The sequence below is a fragment of the Podarcis bocagei genome (assembly GCF_964188305.1).
Source record: "Podarcis bocagei genome assembly, chromosome: 14".
In the NCBI taxonomy this organism is placed as follows: Eukaryota; Metazoa; Chordata; class Lepidosauria; order Squamata; family Lacertidae; genus Podarcis; species Podarcis bocagei.
In genome coordinates, this window is record NC_138139.1 from 40,902,558 (window position 1) to 40,923,938 (window position 21,381).

Genomic DNA, 21,381 nt, shown 5'->3' on the forward strand with positions numbered 1-21,381 from the left:
AAATCTCCTTTCATGGTTTGAGGTGATGGCATAGTGGAGTTGTCCCTATTGTTTGTTGGCGTGGACCTGAACACAAGAGCACTCTTCCCGCCATCAATGTGGTTTCCAGTACAGTGGTACCTCGGCTTAAGTACTTAATTCGTTCTGGAGGTCCGTTCTTAACCTGAAACTGTTCTTAACCTGAAGCACCACTTTAGCTAACGGGGCCTCCTGCTGCTGCCGCACCGCGGGAGCACAATTTCTGTTCTCATCCTGAAGCAAAGTTCTTAACCTGAAGCACTATTTCTGTGTTAGCGGAGTCTGTAACCTGAAGCGTATGTAACCCGAGGTACCACTGTAACTGCCTTCAGAAGCATTACTGCCTTCCTCCACAGAGATGGAATGTAGCCACTGATCCTCCCTGAACTTGTTCAGCTCTCTTGAAAGCCATTCAAGTGGCCACCACTGCTTCTTGTGCGAATGGGTTCCAAAGTTTAACCATGCACCATGCAAAGAGTGCTTTCTTTTATTTGTTCTGCATCTTCACACATTCACTGATGTCCATGAGTTCTAGGGTTATGAGAAAGGGGGAAAACTTATGTCAAGGAAATAAACAACTATCTGACTTTCATCTGAAGGCAGCCCTGTTTAGGGAAGTTTTAAATGTTTGATGTTTTATCATGTTTTCAATATTCTGTTGGGAGCTGCCCAGAGTGGCTGGGGAAACCCAGCCAGATGGGCAGGGTGTAAATATATCATCATCATCACCACCACCACCACCACTACCCATAATTTCATAAACTATCATGCCACCTCCTGCTTGCCTTTTCTCTAAACCAAAAACTTCAAATGCTACCTTTCCTCAAATGCTCCACCTCCATTTCAGACTTCACCTTGGTGCAGTCATGAGGAGATACAGGTACCTAGCTCTATTCCTCTGTAACATCAGAACCAGGACAGGCCATGCATTTCCCAAACCTGTGCATGGATGTAGTCATGGGTCGGATGAATAGTGACTGAATCCTGACAAGATGGAGACCTTACGGATGGGTGGTTCCCAGTTGTGTACCAGCTCTGGATGAGGCTGCACTCCCTCTGAGGAACAGACTCAAAGTTTGGGAGATGCTCCCAGATCCGTTGCTGTCACTAGAGTCCCAGGTGACCTCAATGGCTCTGAGCACCCCATTCCCAACTTGGTGCATCAGCTACAACCAATCCTAGTTAGGGGTAGCCTTGCTATGGTGGTCCATACACTGGTAACCCCATGTTCATCTCACTGTCATGTGCTGTATGTCGGACTACACTTACACCTGGTTTGGAAGTTGTAGATAGTGCAAAATGCAGCTGTACTAGTGTGAAAATATCTGTATTGGCCGGCTATTAGCTACCAAGCCAAGTTCAAAGTTTTGTAGTTGATGTTTAAAGCCTCAATTAGACCACCTTCCTTGGTACAGACCAAGCTGATCTGTATTATCTTCTGAGGAGACCTTGGTAGTCATTCCACGACCAGCAGATTGTCACTTGGTGACAATGCAGAATCAGGCCGTCTGAGCAATTTAGATTTAGATTTAGATAAATTTATTGTCATTGTCTGTATATACACAGTATACACAACAACGAAAATCAAACACCCACCCAAAGACCGGGTTCACATATACATTTGCACGTATCTCCGACACTCTCATCCTATTCAAACATAATCTATAAAAACATAAAATCCAGAATATAACATGACCTATTAAGGCATAACATAACCTAAAACCTAAAACATAACCTAAAACCTATCTCATTCCTTCCTACTCTCTGCTTGCTAAACCTTGCAACTGGCCCTGAGATCATTATTTAGTGCACCCAATCCTCTGGAATGCCTTCCCTCAGCTAATTCACAAGGTGGAGACAGTGGTGACCTTTAAACACCTCTTTAAAATGTTTACGTTTACCCAAGCTTTCCTAGACTCTGAAATGTTTAATTTTTGTTTTGTACGTGGCTCATTTTCATTTGAGATATACACTTGTGTTTTCACCCACTTTTGGACGGTAATTTTATTGAATGTTGTTTATGTTTTTATAGAGGGAGTTGCATTTTTATGGCAAACTGCTGAGTTTTATTTTATTTTATTAAGCAATCCATTATTTTTGTAAACAAATAAAAATATTTCAGGATCCTCTCCCCCCAACATTTCTACATCCTTCCTTCCAAGTGTTCTGTGATCTCCTTGAGTCTGCCCATAGTTTTAGAGAATCACAGCTGTACAATATAGCAAATAAGAGGGTTGCCATCTAGCTCAAGACATTTTTAAAAAATAAACTCTAAACTCATCAGAATACAGTTGCTGCATTTCAGTTTTAGTCTTCTTTGGCGATCACTCGTAGCTGAGTAAGATTGTCTTCCATAAGCACGGTTTTAACAGTGAGTCCATAAATGACTATGGAGGCTAATTCTGGATCCACATGTCCTTCCACAGTGGGGACGTTGGTTTCCAGGCAGGAGCTAATCACAATGAGGGTTTACCAAGCATGCCTTCCTCTTAGCACGTCCCCCCCCCCCCGTTCTGAGTTTGAGCATCTTCAAAGCCCATGACACCTTTGGTAAAGGTTGTTCTACAATTGGAGCACTTGCAGGCCTGTGTTTCCCAGTTGTCAGTGTTTATAAAAAGGTAAAGGTACCCCTGCCCGAACGGGCCAGTCTTGACAGACTCTGGGGTTTGTGCGCCCATCTCACATCTATAGGCCGGGGGCCAGCGCTGTCCGGAGACACTTCCGGGTCACGTGGCCAGCGTGACAAAGCTGCATCTGGCGAGCCAGCGCAGCACACGGAACGCCGTTTACCTTCCCGCTGGTAAGCGGTACCTATTTATCTACTTGCACCCGAAGGTGCTTTCGAACTGCTAGGTTGGCAGGCGCTGGGACTGAGCAGCGGGAGCGCACCCCGCCGCGGGGATTCGAACCGCCGACCTTTCGATCGGCAAGCCCTAGGCGCTGAGGCTTTTACCCACAGCGCCACCCGCGTCCCTGTCAGTGTTTATACTACCTTTTAAAAGATTTGCTTTGAGAGTGTCTTTAAACCTTTTGGTTGACCACCAGCATTACGCTTTCCATTTTTAAGTTCGGAATAGAATAGTTGCTTTGGAAGACAATAACTACGCATCTGAACAACATGACCAGTCCAACAAAGCTGATTTTGAAGAACTATTTTTCAACACTGGTTTTAGTACGTAGCATCATCGTGCAGCTGTGTGAAGCAGACACACCTTAGCTCTCCCTCACAAAGTTTGTGAAAAAGAGTCTAGGCATCCTGCTCTTTAGTTGCATATGCAGCGTTGGACCATTGGGGGAAAAAAATACACGTAACACCATCCGCCGCACCATACATTTAAGCACATGGCTTCCCTCAAAGAATTCTGGGAACTGTATTTTGTAAATGTGCTTGAAATGTCTAGTATAGATGCGACTGTTGGGAAGCAGAGGAGCAAAAGTGAATATCATCCCAGTTTCTCCAAAGGAAGTTCCACTGCTTTTAAGGGACTTAATGTCCAATAAGCATTCTTAGGATTGATGCCTTAGTTTAATTTCCAGTTTTATGATTCAATTATAATTAACCCCTAGTGGTGCAGCAGTAAAACTGCTACCACATTTGCAAAGCTAAGCAGGGTCTGGTATGGTTTCAGATTGGATGGGAAACTGTTGAAATTCATGCCTCGCAGGGGGGTTGGATTAGGCTACTAAATTCTTTCAAAGTGGAGAGTGCCTTTCCTTCACTTAGCCACAGGGGGTCCAGCATTTGAGTCATGGACGGTGTTTGGTGCTGCTCCCTGCCTATGAAACCCAATGTGGTGACTGGTAAAACCTCATTTCCCCATTATCAGATAACAAATGAGTCAAAGCTACTGATAAGCCAGAGAGATACTCAAGTTTCCGTTCTGCTATCTTAAGTGACTCTCGTGTTGTCGGCAGGCCCTGCTATTTTTAATGCACGTTTCTAGTCAAAACATCTTCTTAATTTCGTTTATTTAGGATAATATTTATAAATAGCCAAGTCATTAAAAAATATTATGGCAGTGTGCCATAAGGCCACAAAACATCATAAAATTATAAAACCATAAAACACTGAACAAATGACCAACACTGAATTGAATTAATTCTTCGAAAACGCTTGGGGAAACACAGACGTTTTCAGCAGGCGATGAAATATCAGAATTGCAGGTGCCTGTCAGATTTCATTAGCATTCCAAATTACTGGTGCCACTATGCTAAAAGCCTTGGCTCACGTAGAAACTAAATGAATATGACTTGGATCCAAGAGTAACACGGAGGCATTTGGTCATTCTTTAATTTCCTCGAGAATCTACCGCTTCTAAAAAAAGGCTAAGCTGCTGCCATTTGAATAATTGATCGTTCCTTTCATAGGTTTCAACCAGCCACAAAACAGCTATCCATGCTAGACGTATTCTAGTATGATTGAATAATCTCCCCCCCCACCCCCAGCATTAGGACTCTTTGGGATGGGGGTGAAAGCATTCCCATTTATTTATTACATTGTATTGATTATTACAGTGCCTGGAATCTGCTGGCCACAGTCACCTTTAGTGAAGGTGTCTTATAACATTCATCCTCAGAAATAGCTGCTGGGCTGCTGACCTACCTTCCACCCTTAAGCCAGTAAATCATAAAGATAGCTTTGGAATACATTTCCTTGAGTTTTGGCTTCAAAGCTTTGCACACATTTGGTGTTCAAAGGGAGCCGGAGGGGGCCTCACACACTTTTGCAATAACCCACTTAGCTACTGTAGTTTTGTACAAGGCTATGGGGTGGCAGAGTGTTCTTGGCAGGGATACTGGAGCAGCTTGCCGGTTCCTGCTCCAGGTGGATCACGTTTAGTCAAAACTCTCCACCATGACCTGTCCCTCTTGGGTGGCCCTGCATGGCATAGCTCATAGCTCTGGTCCATGGGGCCACGAAGAGTCAGACACAGCTAAATGACTAAACAACAACAACATGGGCTGCTGCTGGTGGCAGGATTTAGTTAAATTTGATGAGAGACACGGGGTGAAGCTTGTGGATTTCATAGATTTTCCTCCCTTCCTCCTTATTTATTACCAAGCCAGAGGGGGCGGGGCATTGCCTGTGACAGCTTCCTCCTCTAAAGTCTCAGCTTTGCTCTTGTAGAACACAACAGAGAGGAGGATAGCGATAAAAATGATAATCAATTGACTCTGCTTGTCATTGGCTCTGGCGCCACCTACTGTTAGGCTCCCTGCTGTCCACCCTACCAGTCTCAATGGCCTCGGCTCGGTGTGAGTATTTGGCAGGTAGAAAGCAGACAAATGAGGACCTGGAGCAACACAATATTACTTGGTTTATAGGGAGATGCTGCCCCTTTAAAGCAGGGAACCTGTAGCCATTCAGATGTTGCTGGACCACAACTCCCATCACCCCTGAGCATTGGCCATGATGGTTGGGGCCTGATGGGAGATGGAGTCCTACAGATTCCCCAACTCTGCTTTAAGCTCTTGTTTTACCCAATGGGTTTCTGCCTTCTTTCTGCTACTGCTGGCACCACTCTCTGTCTCCCACTTGGAGGAAAGCAGAAAAGGTGTGTGAGTGGGGTGTGTGTCCTGTATTCCCCATTTCTGCTGCTCTCCATGGCTTGGGAGGTCTCCTCTATGGTATGACCTCCACTGTCAGCCTTCTCATTTATGGCTGCCACAGTTTCAGATGTGGTTTTCCGGTTGGTTGTTAAGTGTCGAGTTGATTTTTTTTAAACAAACAACACCACCAAAACATCATTGTATTTGATAAAGGAAAGAAATACCGCCAGTTTACATTAAACAGGAACAACTAGTGTAACATTTCCACATAACAAAATGCATTGTGCAAGGCAACTCAGCAGAGTCTTTTGGTAGAATAAGAGAATAAATGTGTGTGGGAGAGAACCGCAAAGGAAAAAATTATTCTAGACAATGAGTCAACTAAGAACATTATCTATCCATCTATCCTCCAATAATCAACAAATAACATGTGTCTAAAGTCTTTCAATTCCATTTGTCTATATAACATACTGGGAACAAGTCGAGACACGCAATAGCATCAGGATCATGCTCATAATTAATCTTGGCCCTTCAAGATAAGGCATCTCTCTGAAATGAATAATAAGCTTCTAATCCTCCTCACTTCTATTTATATATGCAAAGAGTATATGCAAAGACTTCCCAGAGAATTTTCCTGTCTGACTGTCCCTCACAGGGGAGGCGCGTCCCATTTCATTGCCTGAAGCAAAATAGGAAGCTGCCTCTTCACCCCTGCCCCACCACCAAATCCCCCTTACCGATGCCTCCCCTACCTGGGCTGTTTGGTGCTGCCTATGAAGCAGTGAGGACAGCGTCGGGTTCCGGTGAGATCATGCGAGATCTCATGGAGCACATGGAATATCACAAGATCTTGCCCAAAGTTACTGCTGCTCTCCACCAGCCATGGAGGCAGTGGGATGGGGTGCGCTGCTTCTTGAGGCTCTGCCACCCAAGGTGGCTGCCTCAGCTGACCTTGTGGGTGGGCCAGCCCTGGTCTCTCGCATCTGTCCGCAAAAGCAAACCCTTCAAAATTTCTTCGATGAAAATAGGGACGTCCTATTCCATCATCATTATCATCTTAGTGTTATTTATATTCTGCCTATCTGACTGAGTTGCCCCAGCCACTTTGGGTAGCTTCCAACATACATAAAAACATATATAAGAACACTTAAAAACTTCCCTGTACAGGGTTGCCTTCAGATGTCTTCTAAATGTATTATAGTTGCTTATCTGCATGGCTCAGGGGGTCACATAATTCCATACCCTTCAAGATTTCTCAGGTGAAAATAGGGACGTCCTAAGGAAAAGTGGGATATTCTGGAATCAAATCGGAAACCGGGATGGCTTCTGTAAATCTGGGACTGTCCCTGGAAAATGGGGACACTTGGAGCGTCTGCTATAGCAGGATAGTCCAACTTTTTATACCAAGAGGGCCACAAGAGTACTTCAACATGGAAACTGTGCTATTTTTAACCCCTGGCCTACCTGGCAGCATGTCAGTATGTCAAGTCCCCCGTCCGGAGTCAGTCCAAAGTCCCACAGAGATCCTCAAGCATCCAAGCTGACATCCATCAACATGGGCAGATGAGCAGACCCAACATCTCAGCTCTGCTGCCCTTTTTATACTTTGCATGCTGATTGCAGCATCTGGGCTTGATGAGGCGTGTGACCCTCACCTGTTCCAAGCCAAATCCAGCTGAAGAATCACACACCTTCTCCCAGAGCTAGTGAGCCCCACCTGGCCACTATCCCTGCCAATTTAGATACAGTTACTGAACTGGAGGCCCCTCGGCTGACTTCAGGTCCAGTGTTGGACCATTTCGATCGGATACTCCCTGCTGATGTGGATAGATTCCTCCAAGTTGGTAGGCCCACCACCTGCCTCCTTGATCCGTGCCCATCTTGGCTGATTAGGGAGTGTCCAGATGTTGCGCAGACCCCCCTGGTTGAAATTATCAATTTGTCCCTTGACACGGGGACATTCCCAGGGGAACTGAAGGAAGCAGTAGTGTGTCCACTCTTAAAGAAAACTTCATTAGATCCCTTAGACCTATCCAATTACCGCCCAGTTTCAAATCTTCCATATCTGGGTAAGGTAATTGAGAGAGCGGTTGCTGAACAGCTTGGTAGGTTTCTGGAGGAAACATCGGCTTTAGATCCATTTCAGTCCGGTTTCCGTCCTGGTTTTGGGACCGAGATGGCTCTGGTTGCCCTAACAGATGATCTCCGTAGACAACTGGATCGAGGCAGGTCAGGACTGCTGATCCTTTTAGATTTGTCAGCGGCCTTTGACATGGTCGATCATGATCTTCTGGACCACCGCCTCGCAGACGTGGGGATACAGTGCATAGCCCGTAACTGGCTGTGCTCTTTTATCTCTGGTCGGGGACAGAGGGTGGCACTAGGGAGGGAAATGTCATCGTGCCATTCTTTGGTGTGTGGAGTGCTGCAGGGCGCAATTCTCTCCCCGATGCTTTTTAACATCTTTATGCGCCCCCTTGCCCAGATTACCCGGAGCTTTGGGCTGGGCTGTCACCAGTATGCTGATGACACTCAGCTCTATCTGCTGATGGATGGCCACACCGACTCGGCCCCGAACACACTGACCAGATGCTTGGAAGCTGTGGCTAGATGGTTTTGTGGGAGCCGATTGAAACTAAATCCTTCAAAGACAGAGGTCCTATGGCTCGGTTGGGATAGCATGGGGATGAGGGACCAACTCCCTTCTCTTGCGGGGGCCCAATTAGTGCCATTGCCTTCCATTAAGAGTTTGGGTGTAATCCTTGACGCCTCCCTTTCCATGGAGGCGCAAGTTACAGCAACAGCCAAGGAGACATTTTTCCACCTTCGCTGCATCAAGCAGTTGGTCCCTTACCTTTCCCGCCCCGACCTGGCCACAGTGATCCATGCGATGGTCATCTCCAGGCTTGACTACTGTGATTCGCTCTACGCGGGGCTGCCCTTGAAGCTGTCCCAGAAACTCCAGTGGGTGCAGAATGCTGCAGCGAGGCTCCTCCCGGGGTCTCTGCCATGGGAGCATATGCACCCAGTGCTTTTCCAGCTGCACTGGCTCCCGGTGGAGTACAGGGTCAGATTTAAGGTGCTGCTTTTGACCTTTAAAGCCCTTTACGGCCTAGGACCCTTGTACCTACGAGACCGCCTCTCCCAGTATGCCCCACAGAGGATCTTAAGGTCCATAAATAGCAACACCCTAGTGGTCCCGGGCCCTAAGGAAGTTAGATTGGCTTCAGCCAGAGCCAGGGCCTTTTCAACTCTGCTTCCGGCCTGGTGGAATGCTCTGCTTCATGAGACCAGGGCCCTGCAGGATCTGATTTCTTTCTGCAGGGCCTGTAAGACAGAGTTGTTCTGCCTGGCCTTTGGCTTGGAGCCAATTTGATTCCCTCCCTCCCTCTCTTTCTTTTTTCTTTCCTTCTCCTCCTGCATTGAGGCTACATTTTATTTTAATGTTGTAATATTTTATGTTGTATTTTAATTTTGTTTTTAAGTTGTAATCATTCAACTTGTTTTTATTATTGCTTGCAGGCCGCTCTGAGCCCGGCCTTGGCTGGGGAGGGCGGGGTATAAATAAAATATTATTATTATTATTATTATTATTATTATTATTATTATTATTATTATTATTATTATTATTATTATGCCTCGGAGCCTGCCGTGTTTGGGGAAACAGGGGCTCCACCGACTCATGCCACTCTGATTCCTGGGCACTGGCCCCCATCCCCTTGTCATCCTCCATCACCCTGTAAGTATTTCCTATACCAGCCCCCCTGTCCTAGAGGCCTTTCCTCCTCCTTCCCAAAGCCTGGTTATTATTTTCCAGCTCTGGGAATGAGATGGGAGGGCTCTAGGACTCTGCCAGAGCCTTGCACCTCTTTCTCAAAGCCCAGCACCTCGCTTAGCTGGCTTTGGGAAGGCAGCGTGAGGGCTGAGGGGGGAGTCAAATTTTGACCTTGCTCCCCCACTCATGAAACAAGACAGTGTGCAGCCCACATGTCATGAACTGGCAGGATAACCGGGAGGAGGAAGTTCGTACATTTTATTAGTTTTGAACTATTTCTGCTGCAATATTCTTTCCCGCTGTGGAAGAAGAATTTGCATGTGACATCTTACAGAATCCCTGTAGATTTTGTAGGAAAAGATCCAAGACAAGGAAGTGGGCAAGAATCTACTCTCTTGATCTCGCCAGTACCCTCACCACCCCTCATGAATTTTGCATTCTGGCCTAACGTGTCCCAGTTTGTGTGTTTTCTTTAGTGGAGGAAAATCTTACATCCAGCTCAATCTGGTGTTTAGCTTCTATACAAACCAAACCATTAGGCAATGCGCTGTCCTACTTTGGAATACTGTTTCTATTGAAATCAGAGTAGCACCTACCATTCAGAGATTTTTGGCTACTGGAAAGCTTCTGTTCTTAAAGAATTAATTCAGTTCGGTGATGGTTATTTGCTTGGTGTTTTTGGATTCAATAGCTTTATGATGTTTGCATGACTTTATTGTAGACCACCGTAATATTTTTTTAATGAATCGGTGGTTTACAAATGCTCTTATAAATGAATAATTAAGTAACCTTTCAAAAACATTTACGACACATTAGCAAATATAATAGTACCTCTGTAGAAGGCTAGAGAACCATGAATGAACAACCTTAATGACAACCTCAATTTGCATCTTAAACCAAAAATAGATATGTTAAAGAAGAGGCACTGGAAAACAACCAGACATGCTTTGGAGAACGAAGCATGAGTCTTCCCGGCATGAACGTAATTATTTCTGCATGATTTTTTAAAAGGCCTTTATTCGTGGAAGCAGATCCGTGGCAGTGATGCATTTGTTCATGCGATCATCGGTGCATTGCAGTGATAAGCAAGGTTTTGTGAGTCATCCCCCAGTAAGAATAGGAGAGGTATTAAGATTTTCTTGTACTGAAGTAACCATTTGTGAGAACATGTCTCAGGTAACGTGAGAACATGGTCATAATCGCAATAGCAAAGAAGATTAGAGGGTTTTATATCAGCTGTCAGATCACTGATATATCTGGCTCAGTGATGTCTTCTCTGACTGACAGGTACCCTCTAGGTAGCACAGGGTAGGCAGAAGGTTGGGATAGAAGACTCTGTCTTAATTTCTGTTGGTTTCTCTTTTTCCAATGTTAAGTTCAGTTCTCCACATTTCTACACCAGTTTGCAGGGTTTTTTGGTTTAAGTCTTCATGAAAATCACCACCATTTTGCTACAAATTTGTCAACTGTATGCATTTTTATATGAAATTTCCCCTAAGTTGCACAATTCTGCAAAGCGATCTTCTCTTGTGCAATCAATTTTTGTGTTATTTTCACTGATGCATGGATGTGTATGCACACACCAGCATATGCATTTTGGTGCCTGTTACTTGGCTGGGGAAAAATGCGTCGCAAAATTCAGGAAGGGCGGCTTTCGAAGGATGGACTGTGTTTTTCCAGCCTGTGTACTGAACTGAATCTCTCCTCCGCCCCTAGCAGAAGGTAAACTGGGATCTACTGGATGATTTGCTGTAGATTTGCAAGGCTCTCTGACTCCCAATAGCTGATAATTTAGAAAAAGTTTCTCTCGAATGGGTGACCTTTTGCTAATCGCTTATCCTTCAGGCTCAGTGTTCCTCACTTGTAAAACAGGTGTACAAATTGGTTCCTTTTGACCCGGTCTTTTTAGAGTTCCGCTGGCTGATTTTAGAGCTTTCTGTGAAAATCCTTAATTAATTACGTGGTACCGTGGTTCTTGTGGGCTCCCACCTTTTGACTAAAGTAAAATTTGAAGGAAGGCTTTGCTAGACAACAGGAGGCCTTTTTCAAGACTAAATTCTGTATGAGAAGTGATTTGGAGGAGTTTACTGCTACTGAAATATTAAACTTTAATCTTCTAATTCCCTTCAGCACCTTTCCCTACCACCCACCACCCCAAAGCAGGAAAACCTCCCTTCTCCCCCTGAACTTCTCTGCCTCCCAGCCATCTTTAATCATCATGCAAGGAGATGCTGGTCCTGGGATTGGTCCAACCAAAATGGGGCGGGGCAAGCAAGTGAGCAGGCACTCGATAGGCTGTGGCGCTGAGGCCCACCTAAAAGAAGTAGCCTCTGATTGGTCCCAGCCCACTCTTTGAGAAACACCTATTGTTACAAAGCTTCTCTCTCATTTTCACCTGTCAGGGCAGGGTCTGACTGCTCCTGTTTGGAAGTGCTGAACACCTGCCACTAAAGGAGAGCAATTAAATGCTTCATAAAGTCACCTCAGACGGCAGCAGTCAGCTATGAAATAGCACCAATCCATTTGCCAAGCAAGAGGCAACTGTCTAAAGCAAACAGCGGAGTCAAAGTGTTGCTTGTAGTGCTTTCAGAGGGCAAATGTATGAAGAAAATCAAGCGGAGATGCCTCAGCCATTCTGGCTATTGCTCTTCAGAACTGGCAGCGAAGTCTTAATTAATCCCATTTTACTGACTCATAACAGGAGAGGAAGCATTTTTTGTTTTTTGTTTTAAGGAACATTATTTAAAGAGGAATGTTCAGCAAGGCATGTGGTACATTGATTCCAGTGGTGGGTTCCCCCCCCCCCCACCTCTGAGGATCAGGGTGTGAGGGTGGACAGAAGTTTGCCAAAGTTTGAATTTTATTTTGCCTACAGAGCAGGGCCCGTAATATCTGTTTGTTAGCTTAAGGCACTTGGCTCATTGAGTGGGGAATTAGTGGTTCCTGTGCAAACACACAGGATATCGACAAAATGCCTCGTCTCCAAGTTCTGTTGCTGTTATTTGACTCCTGACTCTCGTCTAAGCATAGGGAGGGCAAGAAAAAACTAACCAGGGGGGAAGCTTCCTTTTCCTGCTAGGCCCAGTGTGGTGTAGTGGTGAGAGCAGGCATAGGCAAACTCGGCCCTCCAGATGTTTTGGGACTACAACTCCCATCATCCCTAGCTAACAGGACCAGTGGTCAGGGATGATGGGAGTTGTACTCCCAAAACATCTGGAGGGCTGAGTTTGCCTATGCCTGGGTGAGAGTGTCAGACTTGGGACCTGGGAGACCAGGGTTCAAATCACCTTTCAGTCAGTCATGAAGCTTGCTGGATGACCTTGGTTGGACCAGTTGCTGTCTCTTAGCCCCTAATCTACCTTACAGGGTTGCTATGAGGATTAAGTGGTGTGAGGGAGAACCATGTGTGGCACTTTGAGCTTGGAGGGATATCAAGGAAACAAACAAGAAATGATTGTGGGTGCAATGGACATGAAGCCAACAGTGAAATGTATGTGGCTACTATAGTCATTGTGCATTGCTATAATTTGCCTACTGTTACTTCATTAACCCATTAGATTTGGCTTCGGGATCCTTCTTCCTGAGACATGTCCTGTCAGTCCCTTCCCCGATTTATTCAATGTAAAATGTATTCTGCAACGGTATTGACACAATAAGTAAAGGTAAAGGGACCCCTGACCATTAGGTCCAGTCGTGGCCGACTCTGGGGTTGCGGCGCTCATCTCGCTTTATTGTCCAGGGGAGCCAGCGTACAGCTTCTGGGTCATGTGGCCAGCATGACTAAGCTGCTTCTGGTGAACCAGAGCAGTGCACGGAAACTCTGTTTACCTTCCCACCAGAGAATTGATCTACTTGCACTTTGACATGCTTTTGAACTGCTAGTTTGGCAGGAGCAGGGACCGAACAACGGGAGCTCACCCCGTCGCGGGGATTTGAACCGCCAACCTTCTGATCAGAAAGTCCTAGGCTCTATGTTTTAACCCACAGCGCCACCTGTGTCCCTTTTATTGATACAATACTAGCATGTTAATGGAGCATCCACACATCATTCTGTTTTGTTAGTTGTTCTGTGATGCTTCCCTCGTGTTTCCTCATTATTGCCATCTGGAGAGATGTGCTTCTTCCAGTCTGGGACAACAGAAGTTCTAAGACCTGTGTGGATTGGAAAAGTAGCAATACAGTGGTACCTCGGCATAAGAACTTAATTCGTTCTGGAGGTCCGTTCTTAACTTGAAACTGTTCTTAACCTGAGGTACCACATTAGCTAGTGGGGCCTCCCACTGCTGCTGTACCACTGCCGCACAATTTCTGTTCTCATCCTGAAGCAAAGTTCTTAACCCGAGGTACTATTTCTGGGTTAGCAGAGTCTGTAACCTGAAGCATCTGTAACCTGAAGCATCTGTAACCTGAAGCATCTGTAACCTGAGGTACCACTGTATGTCCACCCTGATACTTGTTCAGGAGCATGCCGCATTGAAACTGAGAACTTATATAACCATCCCAGGAGAACCAATTTAGCCACTCTGAGATCCTTGGATATAAATGTAATATTAAAAATTAATAAATGCATCCAAGGACAGCAGCCTTGTGTTTAATCTCCATCTTCCAAGCTTCTGTGGAAAAAAACCCCAACAGCCGCTCAAACTATTTAATTACTGGCCTGCCTAGGAGTGTTTCATGCTCTTGAAAGGAAATCTCCATAGCAGCCTTGCTTGGGCCTTTGTTGGGTTGGGCACAGTCATCTAGAATTATTTATCCAGCTGCTGCAGAGATGGCTGAGCATATCCACTGGCTGATAGGAAGTTGGCTCGCTTTTGCAAAGAATCCCCTGTGATTGTATTGTGTTTGAATGCTGCGTTGAGGAGGGTTGAGAATTGTTGGGGTGGTGGGGTGTTCTGTGAGACTAGGATTTAGGGGGGGGAGAGAGAACAGGCTGTTATAAAAAACAGAAGATTGAAGATCCTGGAAGGGGCTTGGATCAGTGGTAGAGCATCTGGTCGCAGGTTCGATCCCTGGCATCTCCAGGCCCAAGGTAGGAAGACATCCTTGTCTGTATCCCTGCAAAACTGCTGCTGGATAAACCAATTGACTTCCAACCTTCCTGTGAAAGAGGAATAGGTAAAGGTAAAGGGACCCCTGACCATTAGGTCCAGTTGTGGGGCTGCGGTGCTCATCTCACTTTATTGGCTGAGGGAGCTGGCGTACAGCTTCCGAGTCATGTGGCTAGCATAACTAAGCCACTTCTGGCAAACCAGAGCAGCGCACGGAAATGCCGTTTACCTTCCCGCCGGAGCAGTACCTATTTATCTGCTTGCACTGGTGTGCTTTCAAACTGCTAGGTTGGCAGGAGCAGGGACCAAGCAATGGGAGCTCACCCCGTCACGTGGATTTGAACCGCCAACCTTCTGATCAGCAAGCCCTAGGCTCTGTGGTTTAACCCACAGCGCCACCCGCGTCCCCCGAAAGGAATAGGAAGCAGCTAAATCAAGCATAGGAAACCTGAGACCCGGGGAGATGTCATGATTAAAATGGCACTACTGCAATCCAAGCACCCATTTGAATGCAGTTAAGACCACAGAAAGCAATGAGACTTTGCATGCTTCTTTGTGCACTAGGCTGTACATTGTTCTTTTGGAAGACTTCTACAAAGGCATTTTGTTAGTTAAGCTGGCAGAAACAGATTTAATTGAATATTTAGAGTAAATGATATTAAGGCCTGATTCTCAGGGCTACCAATTTCCTCACCAAGACTATAATGCAAAGGATGATGTTGCATAGACCTAGGAACCTAGAAAGCAGCAGGATACTGACCAACACATCTATCTCAGAATTGTCTGTCTACAGTGAATAGCAGTGACTTTCAGGCACCTTTTCCAGGACAAACTGGACATGCTGAGGACTGGAGCTTGTAAAAGCATTAAAAGAGATTGCTGGATTAGGCCAAAGGTCCATCTATTCCAGCATCTTGTTCTTGCAGTGGCCATCCAGATCCTTATTGGAAACCTGCAAGCAGAACCTGAACAACACAACACTCTGACCACTGGTCCTGCTAGCTAGGGATGATGGGAGTTGTAGTCCAAGAACAGCTGGAGATCCAAGTTTGGCAAACCCTGGCATAGGACAACCCAGAATGAGATGCAAAGAGGCATTGGGGTTCTTGCATTAAAGGAAATGTAGGTTCCCTCATCTCTCTGAAATGTAATCATAGGAAGTAACAGTTTTCACTGAAGGCCGGAACAAAGTCATTTATTTGTTGCACATGAGAAAAACTAAAAAGTTCGCCGCCCCCCCTTTGGTGGGTTGCGAGGGAGAGAGAGGTAAAGTGTTATGCTCATGGACTGTGTGATTAAACACTTAGCCAAGTAGAGCTGTTAAAAATTGACAGACACAGCAAGCGAGGAATAATTAGAGTGTCAGAATTTCCCCATGAGGGAGGCGGCAAGAGTTAGCGGGTAACATGGACCATTTAATGAGGAAGGCAGAAAGGGGTTTGGGAAACGTCAACAGCAGCGCCGTCAATCAGTGCTTTTATAGACCACAGCTGAGAAGCTCATGTCCAGAACCAAAGCTTGAGGACCACATTCAGTTGGGGAACACTAAATTGTCGCGTTGTGCTTAAATTCCATAGTTTCGTCCCAAGGCAGCAAACTTGGACTGGGATAATCATGGCTCCCTTCTAAACTGCTGTCTGTCTGTTGACTGAACCTTGCCTCGCGTGGCTTAGAATGAGGGCCAGGCTGACATGTTGCTCCCCCAAATTTTCAGGGCTGAATGAATGAATTTGTGTGCATGCATTTCACTTGGGCTCAACATCTGTGGAGGTTTTTCAGCAGAGACTTCCAGGCCACCTATCCTGTTCCAATAATACAATCCTCAACAATTGCTCCAAAACCTGCAATGGAAAGAAACTTAGATTCTCTTCCCTCTACCCCCACGCTGCCCCAATTCAAGTCAACTGCCCCAAAGACAGCAATCATTGATCTTTTTGTTGAGAGGAAGAATTAATTCCAGTCCATTAGACACCAATTCATTATCTTCGGCAGTTTCCTGGGGGATCCAAATGCAGTCTGTTTACAAAATCACTCTGAAAGTCCCAGACTGTGGGGAGATAAAATGTCACCAGGCTTTCAGGAAAGCATAGAAGTGAGGAAGGCTTACCAAGATGGTTTGGGGTGTGACAACCTCTCATTTCTAATTATTACGGGCTGTAATGTTTGCATATCAGTTCTATTCTACTTCCACCTTACAATTTTCTACTTTATATACCTGCCAACTAATGTTTCACTCCATGCATCTGTCAAAATGGGTTTGAGTCTATGAAAGCTTATGTTATAATACATTACTTAGCCTTTAAGGTGCCACAAACCTCTTTGTTGTGTATTTTGGTTTATTATCTTCAGTCCGCAAGGCAGAGTATTTTGGCAGCTGGGGACTTCCTTTACAGAATGTATTTTAGCATTAACAAAGAGAACCCAGACACCTGAAAATGCCTTTACAAAATTCTTCTCTAGAAATTAGATTGTGGCTAAAGCAAGCAAGGCAAGGGAAAAGGCAATATTTTCCCCAGTTTTACATGGCACAATGGTCAGGTTTATAAATGCATGAACATCACTTCAACCTACCTGCACCCTGAATCTCTTCTTTGTGTGTGTAATGGGAATTGGGGTTGCTTGTGCGTAAACTGCAAACTGCTCCAAGCTGGTCGTATAGCTAAACCTTTCCCTGGTTTGACAGCCCTTACAATGCGACTGTCTTAGTCACTGGCAGAATCCGTGAGTGGGCGTCTCCTAAACTTCCTCCAACATAGAAATTCTTTGACTCCAAGTCTCCTCCTAGATTCTCTGCGCGGAAGCCTTCTGCACAGCGTGGGCGTGCCAAGCGGAGGTCCTGTGCTCTCTCCGCTGATTTCACTGGAAGAGTCTCGGAGCCTCCCCTCCGCCGTACTCTCAGCCTCCCCTTTCTCCCTGGTGTCCCCTGGATTTCCTTCCCCAGCGGAAGCTCTCTCTCTCTCCTTGCTAGTTCCCTCCCCTGCATCATTGGAGCGTCTTACCTCTCCTCTTGCCTCTGATGGCAGTTCCCTGACAGTGTGCCTCCTCCACAAGAGGTTTAGAGGGTGGCAACACAAGAACAGGGCCTTTTCTGCAGTGGCTCCTCATTTGTGAAATGCTCTCCCCAGGGAGGTTTGGCTGGGGCCTTCATTATACACGTTTAAGCACCAGGCAAAAATGTTCCTCTTCAACCAGGCCTTGGGCTGGTTAACATCTTATACCCCTCTTAAATGACTTTGGGGGGTATTGGTTTATTCGTTCTTGTTTTTATTACATATTTTGGTTTTTCTCCTTGTGTTTTTATGCTGTGAATCACCTTGAGATCTTTGGATGAAGGATGGTATGCAAATGTAAACAACAACAACAAAGGCAACTGAAGATGCCTTTTCTAAATCAGACCCTTGGTCCATCTAGATCCCTATTGTCCATGCTGGCTTTCCAGGGCTTTAGGAAGGAATGCCCTCACAACCCAACCTGTGGATGCCAGGAATTGAACCAGGAACCTTCTGTAGTGAATGTTCTACAGCCCTTCTCCTCAGGAATGCTGTAGAACAGCCTTTCTCAACCTGTGGGTCCCCAGATGTTGTTGAACTACAACTCCCATCACCCCGAGCTAGCAAGGCCAGAGTTCAGGGATGATGGGAGTTGTAGTCCAACAACATCTGGGGACCCACAGGTTGAGAACCGCTGCTGTAGAACAAAGATAGGGACTGGGCAAAGTAGGAATGATGGAGACTGTCTCCCCATCCTGACCCCTCCAAGGAGGAGGAAGACAGTATAGATTTACAGCAGGGGTTTGAGGGAGGTCACAGCTCAGAAGCAGATGAGGGGGAAAGTTGGGAAATCATGGGAGAGCCAGAACAACAACTGGCTGACACGTCATTAGAAAGCATTTCAGACCCTCCATCTCCCAGAACCTGGCGAGCCTTAAAAGTAGGAGAGCAAAGACCTTAAAGACAGAGGGCACATAGCAGCACCTGTAGAAGAGGAATGAGGAAGTGGGAGAGACGGGTGGTGGTGGAAATTCTCTTGGGACCACGGCCTTATCCAAGAGGCTGGGTTCTATAGCCTCTCTGTGCAAAGACTGAAATAAAGAAGGATGCTAAGAAACTTTTCCTTGTCTTTATAATTCCTGGGCAACCAGCCGGAAGCTGCTGACAGCATTCTGACAGATAGGGAACATCAGACCTGGGGCCAACTAGGTCTCTATATCTGACCCTCTTCCCATGCCATGCCTCTTCCCTAGCCACCCCCTTCACTGGTCCTGCTTCCCATCCCCCTGGAGTGTTTCTGCCTGGCCCAAATGTACCCTAGAACTCTGCTGCTTACTTGTCTAGATAGTGTACAGAAAGGTTGTGTGAGAGCTCGCTTGACTCTATGGACCTTTGGTCTGCTCCAGCTGGACTCTGCTTCCCACAGTGACATGCAGGGAGATGGAATGGGCTGCAACAGAAATTTTTAGGGTATCAAAATAACTTGACCCAGCAAAAGGTAGAACCTGAGGTGGTCCCTTTTGACCTTTGCTGTTGTGAAATCGGTGACTTCCCTCTCTCCCATTCTCATGTATACCTATGTTGTTTTTTTTTATATCCAAGGTGATATTATTGCGCAGCCCCAGTGAATGTTCCCGCCCATTGCAACGATTTCCATTTCCACTAATGATGTTGTTTTAAAGCTTGTACCATCTGGTTCTCCTCTCATCTGCTTTTAACCTGTGATCCTTCTACGGGTTGCTGTGCCATCACATAAATTATTGCTGAACTCCGAGGTCTCCGTCTTAATGCAATCCGTGTTCACAAATACCTTATTGCTCCACAACCTTCCTCTGGAATACCGGTGCAAAAATACGCTTTTAAGCAAGCTACTGAATAATTTCATTTAAAAAGAAAGAAAACCAGAAAAGTGAGTTTGTATTTGAAATGGGAACTACTTAGCCAAACTATGAAAGTTGAAGTGAGGTTATTGTTTCATGATCACTGAGGTGGAAGTAGCTTAGCAGCTGATCTGAGATTTCCCTTCCTCCGTGCTGTGTAAAATGATGAAGGAACCACAGCGGCTATCTCTGGCCCTGCGTATGTCAGAAGCTGCAGGATCTGACTGTAGCTCCCTGTGGAGCTCAGCAGGTTCAGCAGGCTCAGCAGAAAACCAAGATTTGCCAAACTGCCCAAAATTGGGGAAAACGAGGGAGGGAGAAGCTACAAAACAACAACAACTGAAAGAGGACTGAACATGCTCCGTGGGCTTTGAATGCCATTTCTTTTAGGGGGAATGAAAACCAAGATGAAGAATGGTAATGGAATGGAGTCTCCTGCGAGAGGGCGTGGCTGGCTGGCTGCAACCCTAAACAAGAGCACTGCAGCTCCTGCTTAATATAGCTATACTCTATAGCCATACCCTATAGCTGTACAGTTATTCAGAATATTCAGCTTATTTATAAGTAAATGGGAAGGCTTATATCATATCAGAACCCCTGAACACATTCAAGCCTCACTATCTAAGGTATGTGACTCTTCCCAAAGATGGAAGATCTCCATGTGATTTGTTCTGTCTTCTTTTATTTAAAAGACTCTTAAGCCAGCATGAACAAACCCTCATTTATTTCCTGTCTGTCTTAAATCCTGTACAGATCAGCTTGACATCATTTCGATGGCTGAAACTACCATGATGCCCGAGGAGATAGAACTGGAGATGGCAAAGATCCAGAGACTTCGGGAAGTCTTAGTCAGGAGAGAATCAGAGCTCAGGTTTATGTAAGTAAATAGTTTTTTCTCAGTGATGGGTGGTAGCCATTGGGACTGGTGAGGTGGAAGGCAGGGAGCCCAAACAGTGGATGAAGCCAGAGTCAATGACAAGCGGGTCCAAAATTCACAAGAAGGTTAAAAGTACATGGGGGAAAGTTTTGCATGGGAAGGTCAAAAGTTCATCCTAGGAATCCGAAAATTCACAGGACTTAGAAACGTAACCAGGACTCTGTCCTCTTTCCGATTGGTAAAAGGCCAGGAGGAGTGGAAATACTGAATATAAGTCCAACCAGAAGATAGGGTAGTTAGTGGAAGGAAGTTGTGGAGTCAGAGAGTGGATCTACACTAGTCGTTTATAGCATTAAAAATGCATTATTAAAATATGACACCAGAGGGTGCTGCAGAGCACTGAGCCACTGACGAAGGGAAATTGCCATTGGACCTTATAGAATGTTCAATTTAATCATGTTTAGAAGATCAATGTAGATCCAACCCGAGATTTGAAGAACTGAAGTCCTGCAAAAGAGAAGAGTTGAAAAACTGGAAAGTGTTAGAGATGGGCACACATACTTTTGTATAGCTATTTTTTATTAGACAACGAATATACGGAATTTTAAAATCCGCTCAGTAATTCTTCTGTTGTAGCAATGATGCATGATTTTAAACTTTTATTCCTTATATTGTATTTTATTGTATTACAATTAAGTGTAAGTGTTCAACACAGGTACGCTGTGGACCTCCCACACTTTGGGCACCCCTGTTAAAGATCTAAAGGCTGAGGCATTGGAATTCTGGGTAAATAAAGATGGCAGCCAGCCCCCACATATGGCAGCCAAGCTTCACTCCCATTCAGTAGTGGCTCGGCTGCCAACCCACCACTAAAATAGGCACCCAGGGGCCCTAAGCGAAGGGTGGTGAGTGGAGCTTCTAGCACCTGGGCCCCTCAGCCATTGCCCAAGCCGACTGGCACCAGGCCTGCCCTTATCATTTCTTGCCCTATCTCCTGCTATTACAACGTCAATCAGAGAAGCCGAGTTTCAAGCCTGTAGCAAATTTACAGCAAGGGATTAAAAGCTTCTGGAAGTGAAGGGCCTTGTCAGCACAGCCATTAAGTATGTCACGATCAAAATAGTAGTTAGGAGCAATTGCACCTTCAGGAGCAAGAGCAGGATTAGGAGCCACCCAGCCCTGGTACTGCACAGTCAAGTAAACACCTGTCTTGTCAAATTCCATCTAGACCCAGTGAGTC

General features: G+C 45.6%; 2 protein-coding genes across 2 annotated transcripts in view; both read left to right on the forward strand.

Moving 5' to 3' along the window:
- MPV17L (MPV17 mitochondrial inner membrane protein like) overlaps positions 1-21,381 on the forward strand; it is a 136,057-nt gene that overhangs the window by 25,862 nt on the left and 88,814 nt on the right. The window lies entirely within an intron of this gene.
- The window catches only part of BMERB1 (bMERB domain containing 1), a 43,041-nt gene that overhangs the window by 6,753 nt on the left and 14,907 nt on the right, over positions 1-21,381 (forward strand). Inside the window, exon 2 of the mRNA XM_081169767.1 lies at positions 20,018-20,141. Coding sequence (XP_081025893.1) covers positions 20,018-20,141 — 124 coding nt within the window. The remainder of the gene's footprint in view (positions 1-20,017; positions 20,142-21,381) is intronic.